General features: G+C 31.0%; 1 protein-coding gene across 1 annotated transcript; it reads right to left on the reverse strand.

Annotated features, from left to right (window-relative positions):
• Positions 1–1138: 1138 nt before the first annotated feature.
• LOC117919914 (probable lysophospholipase BODYGUARD 4) lies at positions 1139–4502 on the reverse strand. The gene is made up of 4 exons (XM_034837215.1): positions 3980–4502; positions 3007–3356; positions 2007–2203; positions 1139–1533 (listed from the first exon to the last, which is right to left on the reverse strand). The coding sequence occupies exons 1-4, from the start codon at positions 4410–4412 to the stop codon at positions 1182–1184; spliced, it is 1332 nt and encodes a 443-aa protein (XP_034693106.1). The 5' UTR covers positions 4413–4502; the 3' UTR covers positions 1139–1181.
• Positions 4503–13025: the final 8523 nt, after the last annotated feature.

Raw genomic sequence — 13025 nt, forward strand, 5'->3', positions numbered from 1 at the left:
ATATCATGAATGAATTTTAAATTATATGACGCGAGCTCAACCGATTTTAGATAAATGAGATTATATTAAATTTGAATTAAATTTATTTATAAATATTGTAATTTTACTTCAAATTTATTTCCTTTTACGTGGGAATTAAAAATTTTAAATATTTTTCCTTTTTTTTTTCTTTCCTTTTCAATGCTTCAAAAACCATGGGCTTGTGTTCCTGGTTTTTTACTGAAAGATAATTACACTTTTGCCCCTCATTTTAGGTTGGTTCATAGCATCTTTTGTGGGTTATGTGGTCATTTTGATGATATCATAATGTTTACTTCTAATTTAAAATTAAGTATGAAACCTCCAAATGCATTATAAAATATTTTATTTTATTTTTCTTAAAAATGAAAAATTATATTACTTGGCTCTTACTCATATCAATTTTTTTGGTAAATTTTTTTATATTAGTTTAGTCATTATTTGAGCTTAAAATTATTTTTAAAAATTAATAAACTCTTTAATAAATCTAACTTATTAAATCTTGTTTGAAAAGAAACATCAATGTTATTCAAAATAAATTTGCTTTGTGACATTCTAATATTAATTGAGTTGAGTTTGAGTTCCATGTCTTTTTAGTACTAATTAAATCCGATTTTGAGTTTTAAATTATTTTTAAAAACTAATAAATTATATATATGAAGTGTCACTTTATTTGAAATCTATCTATCTAATAAAAATTAGAAAAATTAAAGAAAATTCAAAAAAAAAAGTGTAATTCAAAAAAAATCACATTTGAACATTTTCCATATTAAGTGATGGTAAAGAATGAAAGAAGAAAGATATCCTCTTCTATTTTATTTACTTTTAATGGTTTTCATTGTTATTTTTCTATTTTTATTTTTATTTTTAAAAACCGATAAAAACAACTTCTATTTATTTTTTAAAAATCTTATTCTATTTCATTTTTTCAACAAATTGTTTTTAGAAAGCAGTGATCATGTAGTGCTATAAATTTTTTAAATAATAATTTTTTGTTTCTAAAAACAAAAAATATATATTTTAAAATCATACAACGAAACAAGATTTAAAATTTCTTGAGGATATAGTCATCTCCTTGGAAAAAGAAAAAGAAAATTCCAATCTCGTTTAACCCTAATGATAAATAAAATGAAAATTAAATGTTATTTGAAAGAAGCAAGTTCTTATATACTACAATGTTTATAGCATTCTTCTCTACTAGAAAATGACAACCATGTATGCTCTAAATATTGCGTAAAATTATTTTCTCGACCTAATATGACACTATTATGGTCAGCATTCTTGATAATGTCAACCTCTGCATTTGGAATCTTCATCTTAATGTTAGTACTACACTCTAACGGAACTATCTCGTCTCGATCTCCTTGGATAACATATATTTTCACTTTCGACCTCTTTAGGGTTTCTAAGCATTCATCCATTGATTTTGCTCCCCCACATATCACATTGTGCATGGTATGCCAAGCCGAAGAATGTGTATGCTTTGTCATATCAATGGTCATGAAATGGAGATTCCTGGAATAAAAGAAAAAAAAAACGATGATATCATAATTCACCCTTCTAAATACTATAATATAAGTGTCTATTTGATAATATTTTCGAAAACACGATTCTATAAACAGCTTTTTATTCAAAAAAACAATTCTATTATGCTTTTTTAGAATAACGGTTTGTTTTAGATCCGTAACTACTTTTAACTTGATTTTTTATGTTTTCAAATATTTTTTAAAAATATTTTTTATTTGTGATACTTTATTTTTAATCATTCTTCATATTTATACAATTATTTTTTAAAACAAGTTAAAAAAAAATTGAAAACAATTAACTATATTATCAAAAAAGACCTTATTTTCAAAAACAAGTTATCAAAAAATTCTTTTTATCAAAAATGTTTTCAAGTTTAGAAAACAACTTTCTATTTTTAAAATAGAAAGTTATTTCCAAAAACTATTTCCAAACAACCTCTAATAAAGAATGCAACTTGTTACCTTTTTCGAGTTAGTAGCTTCAAAATCCACTCCCATGTCCTATGATTTCGACAAATGAGAAAGCAAACACATCGACCCAAATGCTCATACCATGACATAAACGATGAGCCAAACCGTATTGGTGGCCACAATCTCCTCTCTGCAAGTTTTCTTAGCACCATGGAGCTACCACCATCTTTAGAATAATCGAAGTAAGGCTGAAAGTAGAAAATTAACAAACAAGATCAACGTGAATAAGATTAATTAATAGCTAATCAAGAAAAAAATAACTAAAAATTGGCATGAAAAGTCCATAAATTAAAGTAAAAATCCCCACTCAGATTTACCCTAAGCCGAGAATTCATGAACTGTTAAGTAATTTTAATACTATCAATTAAAGGTCTCATTTAGAAGTGACTCTTGTAAAAGCACTTTTAGTTAAAAACACTTTTAATATAAATATTTCTAAAGAGAATTATAATGTATTTAATAGTGATTTTAGGAAGTGTTTTTAGTTTTTCTTATACTTGAAATATTAAAAAAAACTAAAAATATTTTCTAAAATCATTGTCAAACATACTCTTAATTAATACTTAAATATACATCAAAAAAATATTTTATAATATAATATATAATAAAATAAAAGTGAATTTTTGAAGCAACACTATCGAGTACTAGTCTAAAAACTCATTTGATAGTAATTCTAGAAAGCATTTTTAACTTTTCTAATACTTGAAAATTTTTATCATTCATATATTAGAAAGGTTAAAAACGTTTCCTAAAATTAATGCAAAAACACATTCTAAGAATCAATTCAACTGATTATCGAAGTTTTTAAAACCATTTTTGGACTTTTCTAAACACCTAACTTTTATTAGGAAAACGTAGAAAGCGCTTTTACCCCTCCTACCAAAATCACTCCTAAATACACTCGAAGAATATCGGATATCACAACATGTAGCAATGTTTAACTCGTATATAAAGAAGAACACATATGTACCAAATAATTGGAGGAACTCACCGGAGCTATAAGAGTGATTGATTTCACAGACTTGGAGTACTTTGCAGCTAAAGCCAATGCAAGTATACAACCCATGGAGTGTGCAACCAAATGAAAAGATTTCAATTCAAATGGATGGATTACAGATTTCTCTATCATTTCCAAGTGGTCTCTCAAAGTGTACAAACAATCTCTTGGCTTTGGGCTTCTTCCAAATCCCAAGAGATCTAGGGCAAACAACCTATAATTGTGCTTCACCTCTTCAGATAGATTTGGGAACACAGTTTCAGTCCAAAATGAGGAAGATGAGAGGAACCCATGTAAGAATATCACATTTTCAATGTGTCCTTGCTTGCATTCCTCTTCAATTGCTGCCAAAAATATTGGTGGGACATTAGTCCATTACAAGAAAAAAGAGGAAAAGATGACCTTTTTAAAGCATCAAGAAAAATATATGATGATGTTTCTCTCAAGCATCAACTTATTGACTATCATAAAGACAAATATAATCATCCATTCTTCGTATTTAAGTTGACAAATTCTATGATAGATGGAAAAATTAGGGAAAGAAAGAAAGACAAATGATTATATACTTATTTATTGTTTAATTGTATAGAAAAAATTTAAATATTGAACTTTTTTTATTTAGTTAAAAGGAATCGATATGTTATTCAACGTAATTAAACTGAACTTATTAATAATAAGTTTATTTTAATTATATTAATTAATATTAAAGAATTACTTTTAATTTAATTGAATAGAAATAAATTAAATATTTTTTTTTATCTAATCAAAAAACAAATACCAACGTAACATCAATTAATTTAAAATTTTATTAAATACTCTCGTGTTTAGCGGAAATGTATTAAAATAACTAATGAAAAAAAGGTAATTCATGAAATTTAAATCAATAAAAACTTATTTAACCAAAATTTCAAGAGGGAATGAAATTAACCTTGATTGACCACTGGGAAAATAAATTTTCTCAAAATACCTTTGGGAGGTTCCATCACAACAACATGTAGCTTCTGATCATCACCATTGTTAAGCCATGAAACACAAGACTCACACCCACAGTCAGACCATCTAGTCATCTTCGATTCCACCCTACCAACTCTTTTCTTGGAATTCTCCCACTTTCCGGGAAATCTCAGAAAACCCATTTCCCGGAAAATGTTTTTCCTCTCGTTTCCGTACAGTGTCTCTGACACTTCACCCTCTTCGTTACTGCCCTTTTCTTCCTTGCTTTCGCAGTAGCATCTGGAGGCCTTGCCTTCCATGAACTCATCAAGAACCCTGAAAAATATGCAGAAAACAGTGTCTAGAAAATCCAGGAATAGGAACACCACCCAACTCAGAACCGAAATGAAGCTTTCTGCAGAGATTCTCGCCCATTTTCCTGAGAGAATTTGTGAAACAGTGAACATTTTTGTAAAGAGAAAGATGGAGAAGGCGGTAGGAAGAGTCTGAAGAAATGGAAATGAGAGAAGCTGAGATGAAGGATGTGCCACGTTGAGGAATCTCCCAGAGTCCAAGAATGCTTTTGTCTCTTACGAAAATGAATAGTAAAACGGACGACTTTGGCCAGCTGATATATATATATATATATATATATATATATATATATATATATATATATACATATATTTATCTGCTTGGTTGGCGAGAAAATTACCTGCAGGTAAACAAATAAACAGGTGTATTTTCATATTTACCAGTTTGGTTGGTCAGAAAATTGATGAAAAATGTTTTTCTTTTCCATTGGTAAATAGAATTTGGAGTCTTGTCTTATGTGGATTGTGTTGTAACTTGTAAGAAATTGAGGAAACGGAAAAAGAAAAAAAATATCATAAAAACCTAATTTTAGAAATTTAACCCATTATTATTATTTTTTTACCATATTTTGACAAAAATGTCATCATTATTTTCTTGTAAAAAAAAAAAATTAAAAACCTACATATAAAAACTTAAAATAATTAAGAGAATTTATGTCAAAAATTGATTACTCTTCAAATAAAAATATAGAAAATGTTAAATTCACAAATTGAAATTATTTCATCCCTCCAATTAATTCTTTTTTTATTCTTTTTTTATTGAACTAGTCTTTAGGTATAATTAAAAGAAACATGTTTTCAGCTTTAATTTCAAAAAATTAAAGGTGAAAACTTTTTCTTATGGATTTTTTTATATTAATGATCTAGGTTTATATTTTATATTTTATTAATTGTTTTTTCACTTTTTATTTAAATTTTTTTTAAAATAGATAATTTTTTAAAAAAAAATGTATCGTTTTACAATATTTATTTGGAGAAATCATGTAACCATACATTGATTAAAAAAATATGAGATTTTAGAACTTTACTTTTTCTATTTTAATTTTAGTGTAAAATAGGATAAAAAAATATTTTCTATTTATACACTGATTTCATATTCATTTCATAATTACCCTCAAAAGTAAAAGACAAAGTACACAACAATTTAATGCTACCTAATAACAAGTTATGTGTCATTCATTTTTATTATTTCTCTCACATCAATTTATCTCATTTACCACTTGCCACATTCCACTTTTTTTTTTCTTTTTCTTTTTTTCTTCTCCAACCACCATAGTCTATTATCACCTCTTATAGTTTTTATTATTATTTTTCTCTTTTTCCTTTATATTCTTTTTAATATGCTCATGTATTTTCTCAAAAAAAATCTTTATTTATTTTTTTTTTTGGCTCTCTAATTTCTCCATATTTATTGATTTTAATTATTTTTTGACATATTAAACTTAAAATGATAATATATAATAAAGAGTTAATGTAACAAATTAAATAAAAACAAAAATACATAATGGACAAAAAAATGAAAAATGAAAATATTATTCCACAAATAATATACTGGATGATTTAAAATATTAATTATAATAATGCATTTGACAAATTAAGGTTTAAATTTAAAAATTCTATTTTATTATTTAAAGGTTTATGATATAAGATTTTTTATATTAATACTGAGAAAATAAAGGTTAATCTTAATAGAGAAAACACCCAAGAGGGAGGGTGAATTGGAGTTTAAAAAATTCTTTTTCAAACACAATAAATTTAAGCACAAATATAAAGAGATAAGGTTAGAGAAAGCAAACTCAGATTTTATAGTGGTTCGATATTTCCTTGCCTACACCCACTCTCCTCAAGCTCCTAACCGAGTGAGGGTTCCACTATATTTGAAGTTTCAACCAAGTTTCTAATCACTTTTACACTTGTATTCCACCTCCAATGGGCTCTTACACAATCTCTTCAAATCTCTACTCACTTGAAGGTTTTAACACTCAAATAATAAGTTTGAATATCTCAATCTTACTCAATAATGACTCAAATACAACTCAAGGCTACGTATGAATCACAAAGGTGCACTAAAGAATATAATAGAGATTTAATGCACCAAGAAAAGAATGAGAGCATTTAAGGCAAGAACAAGTAAGTAAATAAATAAATGCATGTGTTCTCTTTTTCATAAATGAAATGGAGCTCTCAATTTACAGGTTTCTAACCTTGGGAGCCAAAATGCCAAAAAGTAGTCTCGACTAGTTGAGTTGGGGGTCAATCGGTTCACTAACTATTGGAGTATTTAATGTTTGGCAGGTGACTGTTACCCTCGACCGGACCTTAATCGGGAAGACATATCCTTCGACTAGGAATGAAACGCTACTGGAAGAGAAAGAAGGTTTTTTTGCATCTCTCGACTAGGAAGAAGTAACCGGTCGACTAGTACCCTAGCCGGTTGAGCTGGTTGGTCAATCCCTCAACCACTTCACCATTTTTTGCCCAAATACCTTTTTTTTTCTTGGTATTTTTGCTTCTAACACTTAAACAAAGTCTTTAGGTAAATCAATATGTCAATTTTGAACTGTTTTGCCTAAGGTTCATTTGATAGAACTTGAATTTAGATGGAAATGTTACTTTAATGAGTAAACCGAGTTTTTAAAGATGCATGGAAAGATATGAAAATCCTAAGTGCACTCATGCATTTATCTTACATATGTTTCCTATAATTAAAGGTCTTCCAATTGTCTTGATCATGCATCCATTGGATCATTTGATAAATTTCAAAATTAACACCTGAAACTCTTTATAATTCAAATCAACTAGTAACTTAACCATCGTTTGTTATCATTAAAACATGATTAGGAAAACCCTTGGGCTAACAAATACTAAACAAAAGATTCATTTATTTTATAAATTCTATCACATTTAAAAGTAACAATATATTTATAATACCATTTTATTATTTACATTATTTTTCTTTTAATTTTCATTTTAAATTTATCATATCAAAATCACAATAAGTGATGGTGTTTTTATTATGTTTCTTATGATTTTAATTTGATTGTGGATCTAACTTTTTGTTTGGTTAAAATCTTTAATTTTTAATTAAAATAAAATATAAAAAAAATTATTTTTCATTAAAAAAATTGTATTTAACTTTTTATATTAATTTCATTAAAAAAAAAAAGAGGTACATCCTTTAAAAAAAAAAAAAAAAAAAAAAAAAAAAAAAAAAAAAAAGGTAAATTCATGCTTAGGGGAACCAGAACCACCATCATACTTATCATGGTATATATATTCCTTTGGGACCCTCGATAAGTAATTGAAGGTCCTCGCCCACCCTAAAATGAACTTTGGAATCCTAGGTATATCCACTCTTATAAGAACCAAGACTTCATTCTCATGGTTCATATATTCCTTTGGGGACTGTCGAGAAGGAATTAGAGGTTGTTCCCCACCCTGGAATGGACATTGGAACCCAAGGTATATCCTTAAGACAATTTGGTACATCTTTTACAAAATTTGGCACATCTTTAAAACAATTTGGTACATCCAATCCATGAGTTACCGAGACCTCTATATTATTACCCATGGTTCGTTTATTTCTTTAGGGATCTTAGGAAGTAATTAGAGGTCGTTCCCTACTCCGAAACGAACTTTGAAACCCTAAGTACATCCTTAAGGAAATTTGGTACATCATTAAGAAATTTTGGTACATCCAATCATCAAGCTATCGAGACCCCTATCTATCTTTTCATGGTCCATATTATCCTTTGAAGACCTTCGGGTAGTAATTGGAGGTCATTCCCCACCTCGGAACGAACTTTGGCACTCTTGGTACATCTTTTACAAAATTTGACACATTCTTCACAAAATTTGGTACATATTTCAATAAATTTGGTACATCCTTAAAAATATTTGGTACATCCAATCCTTGATCTATCGAAACCTCTATCTTATTACCCATGACCCATTTATTCCTTTAGGGATCTTTGGAAAGTGACTGGAATTCGTTCCCTACTTCGAAATGGATTTTGCGTCCAATCATTAAGCTAACGGGACACCTATCTTCCTTCTCATGGTCCATTTCTTCCTTTAGAAACCCTCGGAAAGTGATTGGAGGTTGTTCCCCACCTCGGAATGAACTTTGGCAACCTTGGTACATCATTTACAAAATTTGGTATGTCCGTCACAAAATTTGGTACATCCTTAAAAAAATTTGATACATCCAATCCTTGAGCTACCGGGACCCCTATCTTATTACCCATGGTCCACTCATTCCTTTAGGGATCTTTGGAAAATGATTGAAGATCGTTCCCTACTTCAAAACAGACTTTGGAACCCTAGGTACATCCTTAAGAAAATTTGATACATCAAATCTTTGAGCTAACGAGACGCCTATCTTCCTTCCCATGGTCTATTTATTCATTTAGACAACCTTAGGAAATGATTGGAGGTCATTCTCTACTTCGGAACGGACTTTGGCCCCCTTGGTACATCATTTACAAAATTTGGTGCATCATTTATAAAAGTTGGTACATCCTTAAAAAAATTTGGTACATCCAATTCTTGAGCTATTGGACCCCTATCTTATTATTTATGGTACGTTTATTCCTTAAGAGACCTTTGGAAAGTGATTAGAGGTCGTTCCCTACTCTGAAATGGACTTTGGAACCCTAGGTACATCCTTGAGAAAATTTGATACATCCAATCTCTAAGTTAATGGGAAACCTATCTCCCTTCCCATGGTCCATTTCTTTCTTTGGAGACCTTCGGGATGTGATTGGAGGTTGTTCCTCACCTCGAAATAGACTTTGGCACCCTCAGTACATCCTTTACAAAATTTGGAATATCATTTACAAAATTTTGTACATTCTTAAAAAAATTTGGTACATCAAATCCTTGAGCTACCGAGACCCCTATCTTATTACCCATGATTCGTTTATTCCTTTAGGGATCTTTTGGAAGTGATTGGGGGTTGTTCCTTACTCCGAAATGGACTTTGGAACCCTAAGTACATCCTTGAGAAAATTTGATACATCCAATCCTTGAGCTAATTGGACACCCGTCTCCCTTCTCATGGTTCATTTCTTACTTTGAAGACCCTCAGGAAGTGAATAAAGGTTGTTCTCCATCTCGGAATGGACTTTGGCACCCTTGGTACATCCTTTACAAAATTTGGTACATCCTTCACAAAATTTGGTACATTCTTAAAAAAATTTGGTACATCCAATCCTTGAGCTACTGGGACCCCTATCTTATTACCCATGGTCTATTTATTCTTTTAGGGATCTTTGGGAAGTGATTATAGGGGGTTCACTACTCCGAAACGGACTTTGGAACCCTAGGTACATCCTTAAGAAAATTTGATACATCCAATCCTTGAGCTAACGAGACACCTACCTCCCTTCTCATGGTCCATTTCTTCCTTTGGAAATGCTCGGGAAGTGATTGGAGGTCGTTCTCTACCTCGAAACGAACTTTAGCAACCTTGGTACATCCTTTACAAAATTTTGTACGTCCTTCACAAAATTTGGTACATATCCTTAAAAAAATTTGGTACATCCAATCTTTGAGTTATTGGGATCTTTATCTTATTACCCATGATCCATTCATTCCTTTAGGGATCTTTGGAAAGTGATTGGAAATCGTTCCCCACTTTGAAACAAACTTTGGAACCCTAGGTACATTCTTAAGAAAATTTGATACATCCAATCCTTAAGCTAACAAGACACCTATCTTTCTTCTCATGGTCTATTTATTCCTTTAAACACCCTCAAGAAGTGATTGGAGGTCGGTCCCCACATAGGAACAAACTTTGGCCTCCTTGGTACATCCTTTACAAAATTTGGTACATCCTTCATAAAATTTGGTACATCTGATCCTTGAGCTATAGGGATCCCTATCTTATTATCCATGGTCCGTTTATTCTTGTAGGGATCTTTGGTAAATGATTGGATGTACCAATTTTTTTTAACCTAGAGTTCCAAAGCTCATTTCACAATAGGGAACAACCTTCAATCACTTCTCAAATATCTCTAAAGAAATAAACAAACCATGGATAATAAGATAGGGGTCTCGGTAGCTTAAGGATTGGATGTACCAGATTTTTTTAAGAATGTACCAAAGTTTGTAAAGTATGTACCGAAAGTGCCAAAGTCCGTTTCAAGGCGAGAAAAGACCTCCAATCACTTCTTGATGGTCTCCAAATAAAGAAATTGACCATGGGAAGGGAGATAGGTGTCCCATTAGCTCAAGGATTTGATGTATCAAATTTTCTCAAGGATGTACCTAGGGTTTCAAAGTCCATTTTAGAGTAGGGAACGACCTCCAATCACTTTCCAAAGATCCCTAAAGGAATAAACCAAACATGAGTAATAAGATAAGAGTCTCAGTAGCTCAAGAATTGGATGTACTAAATTTTGTAAATGATGTACCAAATTTTATAAATGATACACTACATTTTGTAAAGGATGTACCAAGAGGGTCAAAGTCCGCTCCAAAGTGGGGAACGACCTCCAATCACTAAGGTTGTCCAAAGGAATAAATGGATGATAGGAAGGAAGATAGGTGTCCTGTTAGTTTAAGGATTGGATGTATCCAACTTTCTTAAGGATATACCTAGGGTTTCAAAGTCTGCTTCGAAGTAGGGAACGACCTTCAATCACTTTCCACATATCCCTAAAGGAATAAATGGGTCATGGGTAATAAGATAGGGGTCCCGGTACCTCAAGGATTAGATGTGCCAAAAATTTTTAAGGATGTACCAAATTTTGTAAATGATGTACCGAATGTGCCAAAGTCCTTTCCAAGGTTGGGAAGAACCTCCAATCACTTCCCAAGGGTCTCCAAAAGAAGAAATGGACCATGGGAAGGGAGATAGGTGTCTTGTTAGCTCAATGATTAGATGTATCAAATTTTCTTAAGGATATACCTAGGGTTCCAAAGTTTGTTTCAGAGTAAAGAACGACCTCTAATCACTTGCCAAAGATCCCAGAAGGAATAAACGGACCATGGGTAATAAGATAGGGGTCCAAGTAGCTTAAGGATTGGATATACTAAATTTTTTTTAAGGATGTACCAAATTTTGTGAAGAATGTACCAAATTTTATAAAAGATATACCAAATTTTGTAAAGGATGTACCAAATTTTATAAAAGATGTACCAAATTTTGTATAGGATATACCAAGGGGCCAAAGTCTGTTCCGAGGTGGGAAACAACCTTCAATCACTTCCCAAGGGTCTCCAAAGGAAGAAATTGACCATAGGAAGGGAGATAGGTGTCTCATTAGCTCAATGATGGATGTATCAAATTTTCTTAAGATATCTAGGGTTCCAAAGTCTATTTCAAAGTAGGGAATGACTCCAATCACTTTCCAAAAATCCCTAAATGAATAAACGGACCATGGGTAATAAGATAGGGGTCCTGGTAGCTCAAGGATTGGATGTACCAAATTTTTTTAAGGAGGTACCGAATTTTGTAAATGATGTACCAAATTTTGTAGATAATGTACCAAATTTTGTAAATGATGTACCAAGGGTGCCAAAGTCCATTCTGAGGTAGGGGACGACCTCCAGTCACTTCCTGAGGGTCTCCAAAGAAAGAAATGGACCATGGGAAGGGAGATAGATGTCTTGTTAGCTCAAGGATTGGATGTATCAAATTTTCTCAATGATGTACTTAGGGTTTCAAAGTTCGTTTCGAATTAGGGAACGACCTTCAATCACTTACTGAAGATTTCTTATGGAATAAACGAACCATGAGTAATAACATAGAGGTTTTGATAGATCAAGGATTAGATGTACCAAATATTTTTAAAGATGTACCAAATTTTGTGAAGGATGTACTAAATTTTGTAAAAGATGCATCAAATTTTGCAAATGATGTACCAAGAGTGCCAAAGTTCGTTCCGAGGTGGGAAATGTACTCCAATCACTACCTGAGGGTCCTCAAAAGATAATATGGACCATGAAAAGATAGATAGGGGTCTCGATAGCCCAATGATTGGATGTACCAAAATTTCTTAATGATGTACCAAATTTCCTTAAGGATGTACCTAGTGTTCCAAAGTTCATTTCGGAGTAGGGAACGACCTCTAATTACTTCCTAAATATCTCTAAAGGAATAAACAAACCACGGGTAATAATATAGAGGTCTCGATAGCTCATGAATTGGATGTACCAATTTGTTTTAAGGATGTGTCAAATTTTGTGAAAGATGTATCAAATTGTCTTTAGGATATACCTTGGGTTCCAATGTCCATTCCAGGGTGGAGAACAGCTTTCAATTTCTTCTTGAGGGTCCCTAAAGGAATATATGAACCATGAGAATGGAGATAGGGGTCTTGGTTCATCTAAAAATTGATATACCTAGGATTCAAATGTTCGTTTTGGGGTAGGTGAGGACCTTCAATTACTTATCAAGGGGTCCCAAAGGAATATATACACCGTGATAAGTATGATAGTGATTCCAATTCCCCTAAGCATGAATTTACTTTTTTTTTTTAAAGAATATATCTATTTTTTATGAAATTAATATAAAAGGTTAAATACAATTTTTTTTATGAAAAATAAATTTTCTTTTATATTTTATTTTAATTAAATATTAAATATTTTAACCAAACAAAAAATTAGATTCACAATCAAATTAAAATCATAAGAAAAATAATAAAAGCGTTATCACTTATTGTGATTTTGATATGATAAATTTAAAATGAAAATTAAAAG

The sequence above is a fragment of the Vitis riparia genome, chromosome 8, assembly GCF_004353265.1.
Source record: "Vitis riparia cultivar Riparia Gloire de Montpellier isolate 1030 chromosome 8, EGFV_Vit.rip_1.0, whole genome shotgun sequence".
Lineage (NCBI taxonomy): Eukaryota > Viridiplantae > Streptophyta > Magnoliopsida > Vitales > Vitaceae > Vitis > Vitis riparia.